Below are 25,149 nucleotides of genomic sequence, written 5' to 3' on the forward strand. Positions count from 1 at the left end.
CTCCTTGCAAAATTCCTCATTGGCAACCTTCCATAACAGGTATTGTCCTCCATTTAGCACAGCTTTACACATATTAGCCCAATCTACTGGCGTCATGTTCAAGTTGTTAATGGATTCGACCATGCTTACAGTGAAGGGTGCTTGAGGACCATAGGTTGTTACAGCCTCTTTTAGCTGCTTCACTGTTTTGAAATTTAAAACTTGGTAAAATCGCTGCCCTCCTGCCTCAAATACAGGGCATGTTAATATTTGAGATCTTGTCTCAGGATCCCAACTATCAACTGCGGGGGTTGGGGACCTCCCAGCATATGGAGGTGGCCTTGTTTGTTGGACACTTACGTCCTCTGGTGATAGAAAGGTGTTAGTAGCAGTCTCCTGTTGTAACTTTCCCCCTGATGGCTTTTTCTGTTTTACACTTTCTTTCTCTGTCTGACTAACTTGAGAGGCCTTCTCTTTTACTTGAATCTTTTCCTCTGTCTGACTAGCTTGAGAGGCCTTCTCTTTTACTTGAATCTTTTCCTCTGTCTGACTAGCTTGAGAGGCCTTCTCTTTTACTTGAATCATTATGTCTTCTCCTTCCTCTACCATTGTCTGAACTGAAGGCTTTGGACTAAGCAAACAAGATATGAACGTCCACAATGGCAATGTGCCAACTGGCAGAGTCCCTGGGCTTTTCTTTTCTATTCTTTTTAAATCTTCACCATGATGGTTCCATTGTGATATATTTAACAACTCCTCCTTAAAAAGCCATGGGCTACATTTTTGTATTGTATCAACATATGCCCTGATTGTTCTTGATTTTACTGAGATGCCTCCTTCCTCTAACAATTTACTTAACACTCTTTCAGTTTGTTTTTTACTAATTTCTGATCCCGTATTTCTACTATAATACAACCCAACAAGATAACGCCTAACAAAACTGAAACAGAGTGAAACAAAATTGGAACAACACAAAATCATTATAATAGCCTCCTGAAATGTCCATCCGTCCTTTCTCCCTATCTGTTCCTCAGATGTGAGTGGTTTTTCTTCCATCTTACACATCTCCAGGGACAGGCAACCTCAGTCGCTCCCCGTGCGGCCCACCAAATGCCGCAGTCTGGCTGGGCACAATCAGGAGCCACTTGTCAAAAGAAACTAACTTTATTTTTAGAACCACACACGCCAAACAAAACAGCTCCTCAGGAAAAACCCTCAGAGCCCCAACTGCCACCACCGGCTTTCCACAAGCCTCTCTCTCCCACACAAGCTTCTCTCCACCTCCCACAATCCTCCTACTCTTGAGGCCGATTGGCTGGGTCACGTGGGCAGAGCCAAAAAAGTCCCCCAATGAGCAGCTCCGTGGTCTGAAAGGGCAGGGAAACAGCCCAGTGAGCATCACCACAGAGGAGCCAATCAGCTAGATGTTGCTGGGGCCGCTGTGAGCCAATCATCAGCCGGCAGCTGGAAGTTTGCTGGGGCCCCTTCGGCTGTGGCTCTCAACAGTCTCCAGTGCCTTGACACATGTGTCTTCTCCAACAGCTGCCACCCACCCTCTCCACACATCTCAGGGAGGGGCCTGAAGCCCTCAAGAGGGATTCTTTGTGGCCAAAGCCATCAGTTCAAACAGACTTTTTTTTTTTTTAAGAGTGTGAGAGAGAGAGGGAGAAGAGAGAGAGAGAGAGAGAATTTTTCAATATTTATTTTCTAGTTTTCGGTGGACACAACATCTTTGTTTGTATGTGGTGCTGAGGATCGAACCCGGGCCGCACGCATGCCAGGCGAGCGCGCTACCGCTTGAGCCACATCCCCAGCCCAGTTCAAACAGACTTAAGGCAAGAAAATCCCCATCTACACTGGCTCAAGGTGTTTGAGTCCCATTGCAGATGGGCTCAAGGGGCAGGAGTCTCTATTTACACTGAACAGGGGATAGAGGCACCAGTCCAGGCCTTGGACAGCATGATGGCTGCTGGACTCCTGCCCTTGCCCTGAGGCCTCCCTCTTTTTCTCTTCCTCCTCCTACTTTAAACATGTTTGCTTTTTAAATAAATCATTGGAATGTCAATCTTATCATTCAATTTGTGAGAAACAAATTTATTAAGAATCATCTCTGCTATGGCAGAGAAGAGCAGGGCAGGGGGAAGTGTCTGAGGGAAAAGAGTCTCTGATGTCTCTGGCAGGTGGGGGTAGAGGAGAGTCCTGGTGGATCCAGATGCACTCCTGGCTGGAATCTGCACAGAGAAGCCTGAGCCAGTTGGCGAACCTCACTTCTGAAGCTGTTGGAGTCCACTTCCTGATGGGTGCTGGCACCATAAAGTCTGGATGTTCTGAGCTCAGGGTCTTCTGGCTGTCCATTGGGCAGGTTACCTGGAGCCACTCTTTTGCAGAACCTAGGGGGTCTGTGGCCTCAGCTCACTGGAGCCACTCTTGTGGAAAGAGGGCCCACGAAAGCACTGCAGGCAGCAGCAGAGTTGTTGCAGGCTGCCGCAGTCTGGCTGGGCACAAAATAACCGAGCCACCACAAAAGCCTTGTAGATTCAAACAGCAACCCTTTATTCCTGAACTCTCACCAGCACTCTACATGCACGTTCTGGGAAAATACACTCCCTCCACCGGGCTCTGCGTACCAATAGTCTCAGAACCCCGCGAGAACTCAACGGGAACTCAAGGAGCGGGCGCGCCTGAGGCAGCAGGATCCAGCAGGATCCACCCTAAACCTGGAGCCGCCCTATTGCAGCAGGACCACCCTAAACCCTAAACCCGGAGCCACCCTAATCCCTGAGCAGGGTCACCTTTCAAACCAAAATGCCATGCGTCATTCCTACTTGGCTATGGCTCTCAGCAGCAGGCAGGTGGCCATCCGCCTGGTGATCCCCCTTCAGCTCCTGCTTCTCATAGGGCTGCTCTGTGGAGCCACCCTGGGAGGCCAGGCCTTCTGCTACCCGCCTACAAGGTTTAGGCCTGATGTGCACATGCCATTGGATCCTAGGGTCCTCCTGGGAGGCTGGCTTGGAAAGGGGTGTCTTCACATGGAAAAAGCGGAGAGGAAGGATAGGCATGCTGGCAGCTACAGCACCCTTCTGCCCTGACGGCTTGGCCTCCTCAGGTGGCTTCTGCTCACAGGGTAAGGCAAGGATAGGCTCACTGGTGCACTTGTTAGAGCGGACGCTGGGAGGATCCACCACAGGGCCTGGGCGAGGCCCAACCACCTCATTAAGCATAGACTTCACCTAGAGTGCACAGGCCAACCCCTGTATTCTCTTGTGCTAGAGGAGGAGGTAGGTAACCATGACCTCATCAAATTGGCAATTTTCCGGGGACAACCAGGCTTTATAGGAGTCATAACCCATGTCGAACATGATGGTTATGATTGGGGGGGTCAGGCCACTTGGGGAATGGCTAGCTGGGAGGGCTGGTTGAGGAGGCCTCGCCCTGGCTCTGCCATGGGTGCCCCAATATCTGCTTTAGGGTAGGCCTCTGCGTGGGGTCCACCATCAGGATTTGCTGGATGAGGCTGTGTGCTCCCGCGGACATATGCAAGGGAATGTCATAGCTTACCTGCACGATCAATTTTTGCAGGGCCTTAGTGATGCTTACCTTGAATGGCCTTCTCCCTGTGAGCATAAAATAGAGTGACGCCCAGGCTCTAGATATCTGCCAGAGGGCCCTTAAATCCCTTCCCCAGCACAATTTTAGGGGCACAGTACAGGAAAGTCCCCGTAAACCAGTTCAGCTTCTGTCCAGGTGTGAAGCTGATGCTAAGGCCAAAGTCAAGGAGCTTGACGTGGCCCCTGGCATCCACCACAAAGTTCTCAGGTTCAGGTCCAGGTACACACCGCCTTTCTCATGCCAGTAATGCACCACATGCACCATCTGCCTGAACACCCCGCAGACCTTCTCCTCCAGTATGCCACCAGCCTGCAGGATGTGATGCAGAAGTTGTCCCCCACCTGCATGCTCCATGATGAGTTACACATTGTGGATAATCTCAATGACCTGGAAGAGCTGGATCACGTTTTGGTGTTCCAGGTCCATCAACCAGTTGTGTTCACAGAGCACAGGCTTGTTCCCCTCTGTCTTTGGCTCAACTTTCACTGCCACCTCTGTCTCTGTCAGGAGATGGTGAACTAGCACCAACTTCCCAACGCTCCCCTCCCCAATGGTCCTCAGGACACAATAATGGTCCGTGAGGGCCGACTCACAGCAGGAGCTGGACTCTTTGTGACAATTATAAAGGTTTCTAGTGCTGCATTTGTATTCTGTAATATGTAAGAGAATAATGTTAGAGTAATCCCCAACTGTTTTCTATGGTACTGAACACAGTACATACACAAATAACATTGTGACATCACTGACACTGACTGTGGGGGTAGGGATGGGAGAGGCATAGCAGCAGAGTTCTTTGCACTACTGAAGTTGCCCTGCTGCATATTCCCATCAGGGTGGTGTCCCTTTTTCATGTTAAATGCTTCCCCCATGGGAACCACCCAAAGTGGAGGTACAAGAATTAAAATGTTTCACCATAAACATCAACTCAATAGAAGTGAAAACAGTCATATAACAACATAAATCACACTGAATCAAAACTTATTCTGCCCTCCTTGCAAGGACACAAGCCACATGGAACCAAGAGTCCACTTCACTCTCCTTATTAGGTGGTAAGGCAGGCTGAACCGTGAGTTCATCCTAGCCCTTCTGAGGTCATCTTAGGAATGACTTGGTAACAATATCATTTCTCAATAAAAAAAAAGACCTTATTCTTAGGTGTGGAGTTTTAATCCTACACCTGTCTTTGGGGGTTATAATTCAATCCATAATACTCCTTCATCCATCTTACCCGAGAGATTTCATGAAGAGGTGTTGAATATAATTACATCAATCCATATAATCCTTATAATCACGTATCTGTCATATCAGCTTTTCCTAGTCCCCTAGCTTTTCTTCCTTTTTTCTTTTAAAGTTATTTACAAAATGTTTTATTCTACTACTTCTATTCTTAAAATATGTCAAACACTTCTAAATATATAGAAGGACTAGATTTTACAAATAAGAACCTATCCACTATGTACATAGCACTAGTAAATAAAATTGCACATGTAGCAATAGTCATATTCTGAGGTATTTTCTAATATGACCATTTTGACCTTGATCCTTTCCCTCCTCACTTCCTCCTACTTTCAGTCCAGTGCACAAGTACAGGCACAGTAAGGCTTAGAGATGGTTGAACCAGTTCGTATCCAAAAGTCATTTACAAAGGACAAGCTTTCCTATGAATTTCAACCCAAAATATACAAAAATGTGCTAATTTTAGTAACTACTTGGTCATACCTTGGCAACTTCTTTGACCTCTAGAAAGTACATGTTGCAAATTTGGGACTCATCTGTCCTTTATATACACTATATACATAGCAAAACAAAATTCTCAAAACATACAGAGAACTGATGTCTGAAAATATCCAAGTATGAACATACTAACATGTTACCTTTTGAAATTGTTCCCCTCTCACCTTGTCCACATCACTGAACAAGTAGATAGTACTATACTGCTTGCAGAGGTGGTTTAACAGTTCCATTCCCAAAAGACAATATTTCATATGAATTTTAGCAAAAAGATATTTACAAAGTGATATTTCTCTACCTCTACATATAATATACATTGGGCACTTCTAAACATGTAGAGAGACTAGATGTTTTAAATAAGGACTCAATTTGTCCACTATATACATGACAATTTTGAATAAACTGCACACATGTAATAGTTCTAATTTGTATATGTCTTTAAAATATGAGCATTCTGGTCCTTCGTGGACCAAGTAGGCTACAAAACTCAAATTTTCAGAAGACAATCCTTCCTAGGAATTTTAAGACAAAATATACAAAATTTGTTTACTAATTCTACTTTTGTCATACACTGGCAACCTCTTTAACACCTAGAAAGACTACATGTAGATTAGGACTCATTTATCTTTTCTATCCAGTATACACAGCAAAGTAAAACAAAACCCATAGACATGAGGAACCACTCTAGCCCCGATCGTAGGCACACTTGCATGGTGCTCTGGAGAACCAGCACACAACGGTGTACTACTTAATAGGGGGTTGGCTATTGCCCCCTGCCCAAATAAAACTTTTAACAAAAAAGAAATTTACAAAATGTGTTATATTTTACCACTTCTACTTTTAACATATTCCAGGCACTTTAGAACATCTAGAAAAGTACTCAGCATTTTCAACTATATATACAGTAATGAGGAACAAAATGCACATATACAACAATGATTACAATAGCCCGTGGGTCCTGGGTTCTGGTGGAAAGTTTACCGCCGCCATCAGGTTTTCCACCGAGAGGGCCTGGGAAGCCTTGTGGGTTCTTCCCAGCCTGGGCCAGCTAGCCAGTAGTCACAGCAGGAGCTCCTGGTGTCTGCAGGGCACAGGCCTTGTGGCCTTTCCAGGGGCTCCCGGTGTCACCCTCCAGCCTGGGGCCCTGGGGAGAAGGCCACGCTGTTTCTCACCATGCCAGAACTGGCTTGCCTAGCATTTCTTTATAGGAAATTATTTTAGTTTCCTTCCTGAAGAATCTTATAAATGTGAGATTTTTACTGTTTTTCCTTGGGACACTTTAAAAATGTTGTTTTTACTGTCTTCTATCTTACATCATTTCTGATAAGAATTCCAGTCATTTCCATGGTTCCATGTCTATCAATAATGTAAATGAACCTTGGTAAATGAACATAAAATGTAGCAGAGACTTTTGAATGTATTCACCATAAAGAAATGATACCAGCCTGGTGCCATAGGGGGCGCCTATAATCCCAGCAGCTCAGGAGGCTGAGGCAGGAGGATTGTGAGTTCAAAGCAATTTAGCCGGGCACTAAGCAACTCAGTGAGACCCTGTCTCTAAATAAAATACAAAATAGATTTGGGAATGTGGCTGAGTGGTTAAATTCCACTGAGTTCAATCCCTGGTTCCAAAGAAAAGAAAGGAAGGAAGAAATGATAAGGTATGGATATATTAATTATCCTCAGTTGATGATTATCCAATATGTATGTAAATCAAAACATCAAATTGTATATTATAAATGTGTATAAATACTATGTGTCAATAAACCATCTTTTAAACTTACAAAAAAATTAAAAGTTATATATTTCATTTTATTAGGAACATTTCATGTTTCTTAATCTACATATAATGGATGCATTATGGATATAATGGATATATGAATGTTTAAATCTTTAAGGAAGTAATTTATTGTTATTGAAACAAATGAAAGGGATGAAAGTAAAAAGGAAAATCATCTATAATTGTTTTCAGTTGAGTTCAACATTTGTGAACAATTGAGACCAGAAACAAGCAGCCTAGTTGATTATTAAACTAATTTACTTGATTTTTCAGCATTAAATAAACAAAAATTTGTGTTATTTGACTGAAGTAACTAGCTTGTCATTTGCAGCCCAAATTATCAATGCCCACAGACACTTGAAGAGAATATTTATTTTTATGCCAAAAGATGAAAACTAAGATTATTATCAACTACTTGGGCAAGAAACAAGTATGGATGGAGAAAGATCAAAATAAGGGAAAGAACTGAATGCCTCTTTCATACACATATAGTGCCTAGTACAATATATGTAGGCATTAAAATGTTTGACAAAGGTTCAATAGAGAGTTGTTAGCACATTGTTTTTGCTTTTAAAAAAATTTATTAAAATGACAATAAAATATCTCATAAATTGAAATCCTCCTGAGCAACAAAACGACTTTACCCCTTACTTGAGCCAAGAGAGCTGTCTCCACCCAAATCCAATGTATTAGCCAGCTTTTCATCACTATGACCAAAATACCCAATAAGAACAACCTAGAGGAGGAAAATTTTATTTTGGTTCATGATTGCTGAGGGTTAGTCTATAGTCAGCTGAGTTCATCGCTCTGGGCCCATTGTGAGTCAGAAGATCATAGTGAAAGGGAATAGTGAAGGAGTTCTCCTTTCACAGGATCCCAGAAGTAGAGAGAAAGAAGGTGGGGAGGAACAACAGGGAAGAACTCTTCCAGGACACAAACCCAGTGACCCTCCTCTTGCTATGCCCCACCTGCATACAGTTAACTACCCAGTCCATTCAAACTAGGATAGACTGATTAGATTGAAGCTTTCACCATGTAATCACTTTACCTCTGAACATTCCTGGATTAACACAGGAGCTTTGGGGAGCACTTCATATACAAACTATAACATCCAGACTACCTTGTTCTTTTGTCCTATTTCTAGCCTGTGCTTCCAGATCCCAAAATTCCTATCTCTTGTATTCTACCATCCTGCCTTCTTGTGGGACTTGGTTGATTACTGTTTTCTGAACTTAAAGTAAGCTCTGCCTTTAGACCTTCCTTATTCTTCACCTGGCCCAGAATGTACTTAGCTTCCAGCAATGGTTTCCTGACCTACTTCTACATATCCTCCCAAACACATGCCCTCTTATCTCCTGGTCCAAGAAAAAACTTTTAATTTCCTATCCCCAAAATATGATCAGTTTCTCCCCTTCCCTAGCATTAACTTACACACATTGGATTCTCCCTACCCAATTCAAGCCCTCCAAATCAAAGGCTATTTTTACTTATCTTTGTGATCTTGGAATTTAGACAAGCCAGGAATAAAACAACAAAATATATGAATGCTGAGTTCTGAATTAAAACTGAAGGAATACTGTTATATTCCTTAGGACCTATTTCATGCCACTTTTTCCAAGAGTGGTAATGATTTTGTCCTGACTCATTCCACTGTATTTTGGATGAGTTCCCAGATTTCTGAGTCCCAGCACACCACTTTTTCTTAAACCTTACTGACCTCTTCACCAGGAATTCTACAAACAGCTGCCATCCAGTAACCAGTGAAACTCATATCTGCTTACTTAATGGTGCAAAATTAGCTCAAAGATGTACAAAGGCTTATAAAACACTGTGTTCTTGCAACACAGAGACAGGTGCAGTATATATATAGAATCCAAAAAGAGAGGGGACTCTTGACCTGCCACACTACCTCACCAGAGGGGGAAGCAAATATCCATTCCATTTTACAGCAACAGAGGTACATGAGCACTGGATCCTTGTCAACTGCACTGCCAGCAATTTTTACACATTTCTCAGACATCTCTTTCTAGGCTTCAAGAAGCCCAACTCCCTCCCTGTTTTCAGATACTGATCTGAAGACCAGCTGTCATCCAGATGTTAGTGAACCAACTCTGCCCTCTGGCAAGTCACTGTGGTACTTGCCCAATATTTGAACTGAATCTGAACATGTGTTGGGTAGCTCAGACAAGCTTAACTCTTTGTTTCCTAACACTCTAGGCTTCTGTACCAGGTACAAATTAACTAGCTCACAAGTCTTATGAGACTTAACATCTCACTAAACCTTGTTTTTCTGTCTATGTTAATATTATATTATTATATCTAAATCATAGGTTGTTATTAAGAAGAAAAAAATAACAGCAGGCACAGTGACAAGAATCCTTCCCATCTATATTGGGGAATCGTAGTACATGGAACATACATACTTGGTGCAGGAGGGAAATGCTACATTCAATAAGACGAGAATTTAGTCAGTCAACCATGCTGATCGAACAGTTACTTTGTGCCAGGCATTGGGAATAGAAAGACAAAAAAAAAAACACAAAACATTGAAAGTGATGGGCACACACACACACACACACACACAGGCAAGATGACAATTCAACATGACTAGGGCCATAGCAGAGGGGGGCCTCAAGGTAGTGAGATCTCAACCCTGTCTGGGCTTTCCAGGAGAGGAAACCTCTGAAGACAAGTTGGTGAAGGTGTCCCAGGGAAACTAGACAGCAGAGCAGGAAGAACATTGACTTGATCCCAGGGGTAGGAAGCACAGTGATTGAGAACTCATGTTCTGGAATCAGAGAGACTCTGGATTTCTACCTTAGCATTTCAACTCACTATGTAGTTCACCATAAATAAGTTTTTTAACATCTTCATGCTTCAGCCATAATGTGGGACTAACTTGCCTCAAAGGGTTGTTCACAGAATTAAATGAGACAGGGCACATAAAGTGTTTAGACAATATCTCACACACAGTAAATATAATAGCAAGTGCTTACTGAGCTTCTTCTCACTGAATGTTATGCATTATTCTTATCTGGGAAATGAGGTGTGCCTGGCTAATGAGACTATGCCTCATCCCTCAGCAGGAGGGAGCTCTGGAGGAATCTAAGCAAAGGAGTGGGCTGATTATATCTGATCATTAGAAAATCACCCCAGGACAGTGGCAGAATAGAGGATGAGTTGTAAGGGAAGAGGCTACAGGCATAGCATAGGCAACTAAGGCAAAAGACACTAATAACCAAGTCTGGACAGCAGTAAGTGGGAAGGAAATAAAGGAGATCAACCCTGGAGGTACTTGGGGAAAACAATCAACAGGATATGAAATGTGATGACCAACTAGTGTGGGGTTGGGTAGAATGATGAAGGAGGATCCAGGGATACTATCAGATCTCTGAAAAGAAGAAGAGTGGTTTGTGATGGCAAATGGATGAGCTCAGTTTTGGTCATACTGCTTCTGAGGGGAGCTCCCAGTGGACAGGTCAATTAGTCTGTGGGTCTGGAGCTCAGTGGGAATACTCAGAAAAGCTATAAAGACCAGGAGCTCATGTGCAGTGAAACCTAAGTTGTGAGTGGGTATGTTACTGAGTGCATACAAGCAGAATGAGAAGAGAATCTTGGGGACCCTCCACATATAAAGGACAAGTGAGAGAAAAGAATATTACAGAAAGAATATTACAGTATAGAGAAAAAAGAAATAAAGGATGGAAGAATAAGCACTGTTATAAATCCTCAAGGAGTAGAAAATGCAGTAGATATATCTTAAAGGCAATGTGAAGTCAGAGAAGGGTCATTCTAGTTAAACAAGGAAAAGACATGCCTGTGTCTTTATATATGTACATACTTTTTTATACACTGAGAAAAATGAGCTGATAGAGAAGTAAAACACATTTCTCTTTAGAATTATCCCCATCTGCATTCACTTTTCCAGGCCCCTAACCCTCACTTCCATTTTCACCACCTCCACCCCAGTGCCCCATGAGGGATGACTCTCCCTCATGACACAATTTTGGTAGTCTCTTCCTAGACCCACAAACCACAAAGATGCTGGCTGGTACCACTTCATTCCAATCCTGTCTCTTTATCTTGCCTTGAGATTCCCAGGGTGGACTCAGGCAGGGGACGGACAGTCCTCTGGAAACCATAGGAATGACTCTTGAGGTCCTTGATATTCATCCTACTAGAAACCACCATTTTCTGCAGTGGCACAATGGCCCCATGAGGGCACACACTGTACTGGCCTAACTAAGCTGGGTGAGACTGAAGAATTGAATTTTAATTTTATTTCATTTTAATTAAATTGAAATTGCCACATATGGCCAGTGGCTAACATATTGGACAGTGCAGCTCTAGACCATTCCAGCCAAGCAGACCCTAGCACCAGAGTAAAAAACTGATTGTTTCACAATGGTGGGAACAAGCTGTACCGAGAGGGATCAGGTGACTTTGCCCCTATGTACTCGGTGGGGACTACTACACTCTCCAGGGGAAGCCAAAGCAAGACTGTCAGGGCAGTTGAAGATGATCATGAGAATGAGACAAGGTCTAGCTGGGATCTAATGAATATGGAAATAAAGCAAAGGGAGGGCTAAAGATGGAAGTGGAGGGGCGAAAGAAGAGAGTTATCTCTCTCTCCCTGTGGACTTAGTACTCTTACCAAATCTGGTAAATTCCAAAACCTATTAGATCTTTCTCCACTACCCCTCTTTATTGGAAAATTTAATGGGAAGACCATTAAAATTCCTAATGCAGACCCTTCTTTCTACAGAGGAATAAACTGAATTCAGGAAAGGTGAGTGAGTTGTCCAAGATTATATATTGAATCTGTAGCAGTGGGATCGACCCCTCAACAATTTGTCTTTTAAAAGAAGGCGGGGCTGCGGAAGGAGACCTGCAGGTACACAATGAGCAGGCAGAGGGAGCCCCAGAGGAGGCACCAGCGAAGGGAGAAGAAGTTGTAGCCGAAGCCAGCCTGGACCCTCGACTTGGAGGTATCAGAGAAGGCGTCTGTCGCCTCCTCCTCCAGCAGCTTCTCGCTGGGCTTCCAGTGCATGATGCCCTCCTGGCAGGCCTCACAGAATTCACTTCTGTGTGGTCCGCTGTCAGGGCGGCTGGCCACGTGGATGCGGTACTGGCCGCCGTCCTCCTCGTAGCATTGTTCGCGCAGGCTGGTGATGAGGTTGTCCACCAGGCCCTCAATGTTCTCCTCCAGCATGCTGGACTCGTCCAGCCTCGCGGTGCCGCACTCAAAGCAAAGCTGCTTGAAGATGCGCATGCGCACTGATCCCATCCGTTGGGTTCTATCCAGGTGCATGTGGAAGAGAATAACAATGTTGGCCGACTGCCAAGTGTGCCAGCACCAGGAACAGTGGAACCTGCGGGATGGGGAAAGAGGAATGGAAAAGGTGAACCTGCCAGTGACATCCCACCCTGGGAAACTCAGAAAGGAAAGGCCTCTGCACCTGAGCCTGGGAATGGAAGTGTTTACCACTTACAGGTTCATTAACGCACTGAGGTTGACCAGCAGCCGCTTCCTTCTAGTCCCTTGGGACTAGGGCAGTGTTCTCAGGAGCCTCGCACTGGAGCCATCTGGCAACCAGCAGCGCTCTGTAATGAGCTTTCTGCATGCCTTCCTGCAGCCCCTCTGCTTTCCCAAGCCTAATGCATGCAGGGTTTGCACCTGAACGCTGCACAGGTCACTCCCCTTCTCTAGGCCTCATTTCCCATCTGTGAAATGTAATGTGATGGTCTCCAATAAGGGTCTCTCCACTCAGCCTTCCTGTAACTATGATAAAGAGGATGGCCTGCACCATCTGACTCATGCATCTTCCTTGCTTGCTTGGAGAAGAGAAGCCAAGCACAGATTCTGGTACACGGTAGGTCTTTAGTAAACCACTGAGAAGGATGGACAGAGGGGTGATGAAAGACTGGATCATAGAAGGACTACCAAGTCTGGTCCCTATATCTTGACAACAAACTCTCCCCTGTACCTGGACAAGTAATCGCTAGATCCCATTTCAGCCCCTCAGTGAGCACCAGAAAAGTAGATCTAGATGCCTTTTCCATCATCACCTCTCATACACATATATACAGAATACTTTGTCTAACCTGGAACTCTAGAGTCCCAACCTCAGGAAGTACAGAGGAAGAGGCCTGGGGCTCATCTAGCCAATCCCCACGCCTCCTGCTCTCACCAATGTTTGCACACCTCCAGTGATGGAACATTTGTTACCTCTTGATAAGTGCCTTCCATCCCTAAGATGAACCCTTTCTAGGACCCTGTGACTGAGTCTTCAGATGCTGTCTGGTGTCCACTGGGCTGGTTCTGGCCTTTTCTATGCCCAGTGTATAATGGCCTTGAAAGACCTCTAATGATGAATTCAATTCAGCCCAGCAGGCACCACTCAGCTTGTGCTGTATTTCAAGCACTAATCAGTCCAGGCTGAGGGTAAGAGATGAATCAGCCAGCCCCTGATCCCTGGAGGCCTCTAACAACATGACCACAGAACAGTCTCAGCACCACCTGAAACCGGGTTGAAAGGGCAGAGGAGCTTGACTGGTCCTGAAACAGAAGCCCATCCCCAACACACACTCCATAGAAAAGCTCAAAGATGAAGTGAGTATATGCACTAACTTTATATGAGTATATGCATATGAGAATAAGCATAGGAATAGCCATTCTCCAACCTCCTTGAGGCTAGCTTGGAGCCATAGGCGACCAGTCAGGAACAGCACCAGTTGAGCCCTGAGGCCAAGAGGAAACAAGAACCTGTCCAACTCAGTTCCTAAAATCCTGAGTCCCCACACCCAAGTCTCCACCCCTTTGCATTCCTTCCTCCAAGAAACTCAAATGCTTCAATGTTTTCAGTCTTCTCCTTCCATACTTTTTTTTTTTTTTTGTACTGGGATTGAACTCAGGGACACTCAACCACTGAGCCACATCCCCTGCCCTATTTTGATTTGTATTTAGAGTCAGGGGCTCACTGAGTTGCTTAGCGCCTCGCTGTTGCTGAGAATGGCTTTGAACTAGTGATTCTCATGTCTCAGCCTTCCAAGTCACTGGGATTACAGGTATGTGTGTCACCATGCCCAACCAACACCTTTTTAAGTAATCCAATACAAAAAATTATCCAATACAAAAAATAAGTAATCCAATACAATTCAATACAAAATGTTTCCTCTCCCTCAAGCCAGACCCCAGATCTAAAATCCAAACATTTTAGACCTGTGTAAGGGAGTAGGGATTAGTTACAAATCACTTTACTGAGATGAGATAGAAGCACAGAGAATGAGAGAGTCATCCATGTACACACAACTAGTTAAGAGACAGCTTAACTTTCTCTGAGCTCAGTGGTGCATGCCTGTAATCTCACCAGCTCAGGAGGTGCAAGTCAACCCCAGCAATTTTGTGAGGCCCTAAGCAACTTAAACCCTGTATCAATACATGATTTGTATTGTAGCTCCATGGTAAATTGTCCCTGGGTTAAGTCTCAAGTACTGAAAGAAAAAAAGAAAAAAAAAAAAAGGCAGGTTCAATCTAATTTTTGCAGATCTTGAAGCAAGAGTTAAAATAAACTCCCTACCTATAGCCTACTTCCTTCTGTTTCCACCCTTAGAACCATTCTGCACCACAAGGGGCTTCACACATACGCCAGTGTGAAGAACCCAGTCTCTGCTTCTATGTTCTATACACACCTCCAAAACACCTCCACCACTTCTTTGGGGATTCAAAGACCCGGGGAGGACAGTAGGTGGGGGAGGTGTTTTGGAGATGTGGACAGAACATAGAAGGGGATTCAAAGACCTGTGCAGATACCCTGTTGGTGGGCTTGAGACAGTTTGGGCAGGGAATTTTGTGGACCCAGTTCCAAATTACAGGCCTTAATGATCTAAGGGAAGTCCTACCCAAAGTTAAGCCTTTTTGTCACAAACTCATAGATAAGAGAAATAAAAGAGATCTGATTGATCATCATCTAAGGCCACCACCCTCGTTTTGCAAATGTGAAAACTGAGAACCAGAGAGGAGAGAGACTTGCCCAAGCTCACAGAGCTATTTAGCTATAGAGCTAGTTTCTATCACATAACTAATGGCCAATAACTATTTCTGTATTCAAATCAAGTTGCCTTTAATTTACTGAACAAGCAGACCCAGGACCAGAGGACCAGCCTCTCTTTTTCCAGTGGACCTCAGAACCCCTCCTTTCCATTCCAGCCACTCTTTGTCAGAGATTGCAGAAGCATTAAAGCTCTTTGTTCATTGTGGAAAACAGAGACCCAAAGATGAAATGTAACCTGCCCAGTGCCACCCAGGGAGTCTACCATTAGAACCAGGGCCTCTGTGGAGCACCTGGACTCCTTTCTCTGCTCCCCAACCTGAACTAACACAGAGTGAGAGTAACCACAGCCCCAGGCTCTGTCTCTCCTTGGACGATGGTGGCCCAGGACTGTGACCCAGGGGCTGTGTGCAGGGCTTCTCCCCACTGGGCCTCTCACCTGCCTGAGGCATGCTGCTCTAGGTACTGCTTCCAGCCAGGGGCCAGCTCATTGGGCTTGAGGTTGGGGTCTATGATGAGTTCCCAGCTGTCAGCCGGCTTTGCTACCTCCATCTTCTCATAGAAGACTTTCTTCCACTCACAAATGGTCAGGCTGGTACACATGGTCCTGTTGGCAGGGCTGCAAGTTTGAGTGAGAATAAAGAGTGAGCCTGGATGGGTGCAGCACAGCTCAGTCTCTGTTCTGAAAATCCTCATCAACAGGACCCAGCTCCTTCCTTTGTCACCCTGGAAGCTGTTACCATGGCAGCAAGCCAGGGCACCAAGGGCCAGGGCTGGGAAGGAAGGAAACCCTAAGGGGAACCAGGGCCCTGAGAGAGGCTTCAGAGGCAGGATTGAGTAGTGATACTAAGGACAGCAAGCAGGCTGGAAAGACCAAACCCAGACCATACTCATCCAGGCCTCCATGGGTCTTCAGGAAGCAGGCACTCTGTGATGGCCCTGCCCTACCCTACTACCTTCCAGGTTTTCTCCACATTCATGCTGTGGTAACTATGACACTCCAGGGAGTCAGGAAGAAACAGCAATAAGCAGAGCCTGCTCTTCCCAACCAATCAATGTGCTGTGACCATCATTTACCATGTGCCAAGTACAAGTTGCTTGACCTGTGTGCTGTCCAAGTCAGATCAGGAAACGAGCTTCTTCAGCCCCTAAGTGGTTCATCCAGAATGCAGATCCAGGCCTTCTGAAACCAAGCCCATTTGTTCATTTATTGCAACCCTGTTGAGCTAACACAGGGAGACTGAGAGGTAACATGTGGTCCCTTGGCTCAGGGAGATTTCAGACCGGTTGGTGAGGTAGAACGTAATTCAACACACCCTGTAAAGCACTTAATGACATTGTAAATTCATAGTCACAGAATTCTTAAAGCCCACATCGAGCTCCCCACTGTAGACACTGGCTGACAGGTGCTGGAGGAGCAAGTTAGTTATGAGCTAAATGTTTCTGCTGCCTCAGCTGCTGCAGAACAGGCCACTGGGTACCGCAGCTCCAATGCTCAATGTAAATACTTAGAGACTAGAGGGACCTGACTCCAAATTTGCATAAGCCAGGGAAAGGAAATCCCCTGAGGGAAGGCAGTCTTGAGCAAAGAAAAGTCCAGGCCCTGCGGTTGCTTACCCCAGCTTGACAGCTGCTGGGGTTTTCTCTGCCAGCTGTAGTCATCTTATGGTTCTTAACTTGGAAACCTGGATCTCTAGACCTGGGAGACACACAGAGTGAGGATCACATGGAACTGAAAAGGTTTGCTAGGAAAAGGGTTGTTTTCACTGTTGGGTTCCAGACATGGCACTTGATTCTAAGTGTTTTCCAGGAAAATTGTCATTGAATCTTTTGGAATGAAGTGGGAAGGAAGGAGGTCCTAAGGGCCCTGAGAGAGGCTTCAGAGGCAGGATGAGTAGTGACACTGAGTAGAGCAAGCAGGCTGGAAACAAAACACCTCAGAAAAGATAAAAATGTATTTACAGCCATTTACCAACAGCTTTAGGAGGGACCCTTTATTTTTTTCAAATCTGATTTCTTCACTGAACTTTTCATTTCTTAACCAAAATTTCTTGAAACGGATTTAAGACAAATGAGGCTCAGAGATAGGATACTATATGTCCAAGGCCTCAAGTTGGGGAGCTCAATCCTCACTAGGGATCTCAGGAGTCAATTACAAGACCAGGTGAGATGGGGGACCCATGATTCCCAGGAATTAAATTAACTCAAGAGGAGCCTCCGTGGCCTGAACTTGATCTATGTGGCAGAATGAAGCCGGGAGAAATAATGTACTGTTGTTGCCAGAGCAAATGCCAATGAGGGAAAAACAGAAAGAGAGAGAATCATCAGGGTTCATCTGCTTTGTTTGGTTTGGTTTTGTTTTTCTTTCAAATGATGCAATCCCCTTAGGCCTAGGATCAGGTTTAATTTAGAGTAGGATCCCTCTAAGCAGAGACCAATATCATTTATCTTTCTGTGCAACAGAACCACCGTTTTCACTCAAGAAAAAAAAAAAAAAAAACTTCCTTGTGATACAATCAATGAGCACAATTCCTTCGTCGATTATCTGAAAATGGCACTAGGTTGCTCCAGAACTAACAATTTAAGAGCTCTCTAATGTATATCTACAGCTGTGGCCCCATCATACATGGGCAGTTTCATTATACTTTGCTGCCTGATTTTAAATCTAGATGGTATTCTTAAAAATAAATATTTTTTTTCCTTTATAAAATAAAACAATGTGTTCTAGGATCCTAGAAACTAAAATTGGCGAGGGTAGGGGTAGATCAAAAGACAGTGTGCCATTTAGATTAATAAATACTTTTATAAAATATTCATTATTCAAATTTTACTTGTCAGGATAATATAAGAAACATCAATGTGGATCATACAGTGACAAAGTAATGAAGAGTTAGGAAAATTGGGTAAATCAAAATCACCTGGGAACTTCTGAAAATTATATATAACCCTATCCCAGAGCTTTCAGCCCATAGTCTTAAAGGAACTGTTTCACCCTCTACCCACCCACTCCAAAATTTGGAAGAATCCTGGCCATTGCCAGCCACTGTTACTGATGAGAATATGGTGACCTACAGGGTACCAAAGGCCATAAAAGGAGGAGGAGGAGGAGGAGGAGGAGGAGGAGGAGGAGGAGGAGGAGGAGGAGGAGGAGGAGGAAAAAGAGGAAGGTTGAATATAATAAGTTAGTGATTCATGATTTTTCCTTACTAAGAAACAAATCCAAAAACTAAGTTCTCTCTTTCCTGCCTCTTTGCAATTCAAAGAACCACACAAAGTGCTACAGACCACTCCAAGGCCCCCTGGGAATCTTTTTTAAGAGGTGTTAGGAGAGCTTCTCCAAACCCAGGATGCAGAACTCAGAGACAGCATGGACCACATGAAGTAGAGGGTGATTTCTAAAGCTCAGGAGAGTTCACACAGTCAGAACAGGGTCACAGCTCTCAAAAGTTAGTGCCCAGCAAAGGAATAACTTTCAGGGACAATTTCATACCTGCTCTTCCATCAGCAGCAGCCAAAGCAAACATGAGCAGGCTACGTTCTATGGCTGCTGGTCCCTGGGTCCCAAATCTATGCATCATGCTCCCCAGCACCCCAACAATGCTGGAGTCTCTAGTAAGAGTGGCCATTGTCACACTAAATTAGAAAGCAATAAGAAGTTCTGTTGTGCAAATGCACAGTAGGGTGACTATAGATAATAATAATGAGCTGTATATTTCAAGAAACTAGAAAAAAAGTTAATGTTTTCATCATAAAGAAATAGTAAATGTCTGAGGAGATAGATATGCTTATCCTGATTTGAACATACACAGCATAAATATGTATTGAAACATCATGTAGTACCCCATAAATATGTACTGTAAAAATGTTTATGTATTAGTTTAAAATATATATTGCAATTGAAAAAAAAAGTGGCTATTATCGACTTGCACTTTGTTCAGGGCCTTATTATCCTAGACAGAGATTTGGTGAAGAATTATCACACTGTTTATGGAACGCAAATAAGTTTTAAAAATTAGGGTTGGAGAAGGGAATGATCCATGCCAAGAAAAAGAGAGAAGGGAGTTGAGTTAGTGACTCGGTTCAGGAAAGAAGAACATAGAATTCTCTGCTGTAAAGTGACTTTCAAACTTGGGTGGGAATACTTTTAGCAAGTACTGCCTATGCTGACTTTTGTCCAAGACGTTGAAGGCCTCCATCAGAGTTCCTTAACTATACTCAGAGAACTTGTTGGTTTCTGATGAGCTGAGGTTCAACACACACACAAATAACTCTGACTCCTCTCTGGGACCATCCCTGTCACAATGGTAGAGTGAAAAGGAAGCATGAAGAAGCACTCATTCTCATTCTGAAATGAATTGCTCCTCAGAAAACCTGGAATGGAACCACCATTTGATCCATTTATCCTACTTCTTGGTCTATACCCAAAAGACTTACGATCAGCCTACTACGATGACATAGCCACATCAACGTTTATAGCAGCTCCATTCACAGTAGCTAAGCTATGGAACCTACCTAGATGCCTTTCAACAGATGAATGGATAAAGAAAATGTGATACACACACACACACACACACACACACACACACACTCACACACACACACACACAATGAAATATTACTCAGCTGTAAAAAAGAATTACTTTATGACTTTTTGCCAATAAGTGATGGATCTGGAGACATCATGCTAGGTGAAATAAGCCAATCCAAAAAAGCCAAATGTTGAATGTTCTCTCTGATATGCAGATGTTAACACACAATAAGGGGAGGAGGGGAAGAATAGAAGTACATTTGATTAGACAAAGGGGAACAAAAGGAAAGGAGTGGGTATAGGAATAAGAAAGACAGTAGAATAAATCTGATAAAACTTTTCTATGTTTGTATATGAATATACCACCAGTGAAACTCCACATCAGGTACAACCACAAGAATGAGACTCTAATTAGAATAAGTTATACTCCATGTATATATAATGTTTCAAAACACAATCTACTGTCATGCATATCTAAAAAGAACAAGTAAAAATTTTAAAAACTATTTTAAAAGAAATTAATCTCATTACTTCCCCTCACATTCCTTTGGTCAAGGTAGCCACACAATGAAGTCTTCCATCAATGGAACAGGGAAGTATGATTCTGCCAAAGGGAGGGCCACTTTCAAGAGTGAGTCTGAATATTTTGAATAATAAAAACCACCAAAGCACCCTCCTGGAACAATGGAGCAAAACAGGTTCTATTTTGCAGTGTACTCAGAAACCCTGAACTCTAAGGCTAACTCTTTCACTAGTTTCTCTGTGATCTTAGTGAAAGAGAAACCCACCGAGGAATGGCACATATTCCCCAGGAAGATCACTGCCCTGTTGCTCTGACAGCACATGTGTTTAACAGACTCTGGGAAGCTGTGGTCAGTTCAGACATGTTGCAGAACCTTAAAGCCTGAAGTCCTGGCAAAATTTCATTGTTAGGCAGAGAGACATGTTTATTTTTTTCAAAGTGGTAATTAACAGAATAAGAAGTATGTACTAAACACCACAGCTTGTAAGCCTTACTGTGATTGTTCCAGAGGACAGTATTCTCAAAGTTGGTGGTGAGCCTGCTACTCTGTCTGGTTCCAGTTATCAGAGGACTTGATTATAAGAACCGACCCTTTTGTTGACCATAAGTTTTAAATGTTTCTTAAAATATTATTTATACAAGTGTCAATGATATAATAAGATAATAAAGCACCATTAAGCCAAAATCTAAAGAAACGGACCCAGATCCACAAGCACAGTGCTAAAGCTGCTTTGGCTCTAAAGCAGTTTCCAACTTACATGAATTAAAGGGTCTTCAGAGGACACAGTACAACAGACAACCAAGCCCAGGACCACAAACAGAAAAGGAATATAATAGGAAATCCCTGAGAACTAGAAGCACATCTTCAGCTTAGTTATTGTGGGAAGCAAGCCAGACCTAGCCACCACTTCCACAGGACTCAAGAATAATTGCCTTGCTGAGGAGGGTAAAGGTATTGATTTGATTTAGAGATGGGTACTTATCATAACTACTAAATGAATAGGAACAACACATATAACTTTTTATTATTGTTTTTTATTCTAATTTGTTATATATGACAGCAGGATGCATTACAATTCATATTATACATATAGAGCACAACTTTTCATATCTCTGGTTGTACACAAAGTAGAGTCACACCATTCGTGTCTTCATACATGTACTTAGGGTACATGTATGACCATCTTTCCACCATCTTTCCTACCCCATGCCCCCTCCCTTTCCGTTTGCTCTATCTAATCCTCCATTCCCCTCCCGCAACTCAATTATGAGTCAGTCTCCTTATATCAGAGAAAATATTCGGCATTTGGTTTTTTGGGATTGGCTTACTTCACTTAGCATTATATTCCCCAACTTCATCCATTTACCTGCAAATGCCATGATTTTATTCTCTTTTAATGCTGAATAGTATTCCACTGTGTATATATACTACATTTTATTTATCCATTCATCAACTGAAGGGCATCTAGGTTGGTTCCACAGTTTAGCTACTGTGAATTGTGCTGCTGTAAACATTGATGTGGCTGTGTCCCTGAAGTATGTCTTTTGGGTAAAGACCAAGGAGTGGGATAGCTGGGTCAAATGGTGGTTCCATTCTCAGTTTTCCAAGAAATCTCCATACTGCTTTCCATATTGGCTGCACCAATTTGCGGTCCCACCAGCAGTGCAGTGTATGAGTGTGCCTTTTTCCCCACATCCTCACCAACACTTATTGTTGTTTGTATTCTCAATAGCTGCCATTCTGACTGGAGTGAGATGAAATATTAGAGTAGTAACACATATAACTTTTAAGAAAGAGAAAATAATGTAATTACTAGAAAGTATTTAACACAAAAGAAAGCAGAAATGAATAAAAACTAAAAGTAAATCATAATTCATCAATAAAAATAGAAAGCACAAAATCATTTTGGAATGGATCCACCATTTGACCCAGTTATCCCACTCCTGGGTTTACAAGCAAAGGACTTAAAATCAGCATCCTAAAGTGACACAGCCACACCAATGTTTGTAACAGCTCAATTCACAATAGCTAAGCTATGAACCACCCTAGGTGCCCTTCAACAGAGGAATGGGTTAAAAACATGTGGTATGTATTCACAATGGAATATTACAATCATAAACAAAATGAAATTATGGCATTTGCCAGTAGATGAATGGAACTAAAGAATGTAATGCTGAGTGAAATAAGCCAATCCCAAAAAACCAAAAGCCAAATGTTCTCTCTGATATGTGGATGTTAATCAAAAACAAGGGAGGGTAGGAAGGGGAAGAATAGAAGTCCATTGGATTAGACAAAGGGAAGGGACAGGGAGGGGAATAGCAAGGACAGTAGAATTAATCTGACATAACTTTCCTAGCCTTGTATTTGAATATACTACCAGGGTAACTCCACATCATGTATAACCACAGAATAGGATCCTAAGTAGAATAAATTATATTCAATGTATGTATAATTTGCTAAAATACATTCTACTGTCATGTACAACTAAAAAGAACAAATTAAAAAAAATTCTCTCCCCCCAAAAAAACACAAGAAAATCAGATATTGTATATAAATTCAAATATATTAGCAAATTTGTTAAGTATAAAAAACTCAATGTCTAGTTTAAAAAAGTCTGAGTGAATTAAGAAACAAAATCAAATCATGACTTCAATAAGGTATTGTTAGACACTGCTTGATTGGCAAAAAATGAAAATGTCTGACAATGTCAAGGTCTAGCAAGGATGGAAAAACCTGCACTGTCACACAAAGGTAGTGGAAATGGATAGAACCCTTTTGGGAAGCACCTGATTACGTGCATGATAAAGTGCATAGGATCATTGTTCATAACAACCCAAATCACATTCTAGTGCATTTCATTCCATTTCCCTCTTCCCATTCCCTTTCCCTTCATTCAGTTCTGTTACTCTCCATTCCTCTCCACAAATGTCCATCAGCCAAACAATGGACACACCCACTGGAACACTACAGAGCCATAAAAATTAATCACTTCTACCACATCAACAGCAGTGAGCAAAAGAAATACATGTACACACATAATGCACTCACATTAAAGTTTTTAAAAAAATCAAAACCAAAACTGTATTGTTTTAGAACAACAAAGACTTTCTTCAAGCCAGGGAAATTATTATCAGAAAGGTGAGGATAACAGTCATCTCTGGGGAGAAAAGAAGGTAGGTGATGGTGGGTGACTAAGTACTAGGGTAAGGGAGTTTCCAGGAGGGCAGCAAAATTCTCTTTCTGAGCTGGGTAGTTTTTCTTTTTTTTTCAAGTTGTCAATTTGTAATCGGTCTCTGAATTGTATCTATATGCTACATGTACTCTTTTGGCTCTGTGATGTATTGTGCTGTTTAATTCAAATGGATGCTACCCCCCCTACCTGGAAAGACCCCCCTTTCCATTGTTCAGATGGTCCCAAAGTACCAGCCTCTAGCAATAGCACCTCTGAACACTTCATTAGGATAGTCAGATTTTAAAACTGAAAGAGGCCTAGAGAAGCCAATAGCCCCTACTCTGATAAAGGCATTAGGCAGATGAGTCACGGAGAATCAGAGGAGATAGTTCTGAGACGTGGAAACTGGCAAATAGTAGCTCTTGGTAAATGGGCCAGAACTTCCTGTCACCAACAGTTTGATGTTGAACTCTGAAGTATTACCAAAGGTCTTTAAATACAGACAGATGTTTATAAATTTATCATCCTTTTGAAATTCAGTTCTAAGAGAAGTCATAAAACATAAATTATTACTGTCAAAATAAAACACTATTAACATGAAGAATTACTAGAGAATTATTGCACTTTTAAAATTACATTTACAAAGAAAAAATAAACACAAGAAAAAAATCCTAAATAAATATCATCAGTCACTAGAGATATTCAAATTAAAATCACAAAATTGTACCAATACTCGGCCTACAATCAAAAAGACTGAGAGTTTCAACTCCTGAAAAGATGTGGAACAATTAGAGCTCTCATATGTGTTCACTGGTGGGGATTCAAAATGGTACAACCACTTTAAAAACCAGTTTGGCAGTTTCTTACGAAGTTAAACATGCCCTTAGCAGATGACTTAACAATTCGACTTCTAGCCATTTACTGAAGAGAAATAAAGACGTGTCCACACAAATACATAATTTTTAAAGCAGCTTTATTCATAATAGCCAAAACCTGGGAACACACTAAATGACCATCAACAGATGAATAGATAAACTGTGTCAAATACATTTCACCATTATTCAGAAATAAAAGAGATGGACTATTGAGATACACATGGATGTATTTCAAAAACAGTATTTCAAATGTTTAGTAAAAGAAGCTAAAGACAAGAGTGTGAATGTATAATTTTTTTCACTTATATTAAATTCTTGAAAAGATAATTCTAATGTAGAATGACAGAAAGCAAATCAGTACTAATCAATATCCCAGGCTATTTTAAAGTGCATTTCTCCTGGAACCTGCATTTGTAAAGTGAAACTTTCCTAGCATCAGGGCCTGCCAGAAGGTATCAATTTACACTCGGGAAAGACTCACTCAAACTGGGTTTCTCCTGGAGGCAAGACTATAAATCAAACGAATCATTACCTTGAGCATCTCTAGGAACCAAACCACCTTCCACAGACTGATGGAGATCCCTTGATACAGAGCCAGAAATGCTCTATGGCCCAGAATCATATAGCTCAGTTTATTTCCTTATAGAATTCACTTAACCAGAATGGACTATAGACCTCAATTTATATGGGAGAGTGGTAAGGCAAAGGAAATGTAGTCGTTTATTTTGCTTTTACCCTTAAGATTGGGCACTATATTTACTTCTGTTTTACACAAAAGTTGAAAAATATTCATGTGGTGTAAAATTGGACAAGTATCACATAGATAGGCAGCTCCTCATCAAAATCCCCCAGTGAAAATTTAAACATCATCTTAGCTCTGAGTTGGGAACAAGGAGATTC

General features: G+C 42.5%; 1 protein-coding gene across 1 annotated transcript; it reads right to left on the minus strand.

The window, feature by feature from the left end:
• Window positions 1–11,957: 11,957 nt before the first annotated feature.
• Rtp2 (receptor transporter protein 2) lies at window positions 11,958–15,753 on the minus strand. Its single transcript, XM_027951425.2, has 2 exons — window positions 15,590–15,753; window positions 11,958–12,471 (listed from the first exon to the last, which is right to left on the minus strand). The coding sequence occupies exons 1-2, from the start codon at window positions 15,751–15,753 to the stop codon at window positions 11,958–11,960; spliced, it is 678 nt and encodes a 225-aa protein (XP_027807226.2).
• Between the last annotated feature and the right edge of the window lie 9,396 nt (window positions 15,754–25,149).

Source organism: Marmota flaviventris, chromosome 8 (assembly GCF_047511675.1).
Source record: "Marmota flaviventris isolate mMarFla1 chromosome 8, mMarFla1.hap1, whole genome shotgun sequence".
Taxonomy (NCBI): Eukaryota; Metazoa; Chordata; class Mammalia; order Rodentia; family Sciuridae; genus Marmota; species Marmota flaviventris.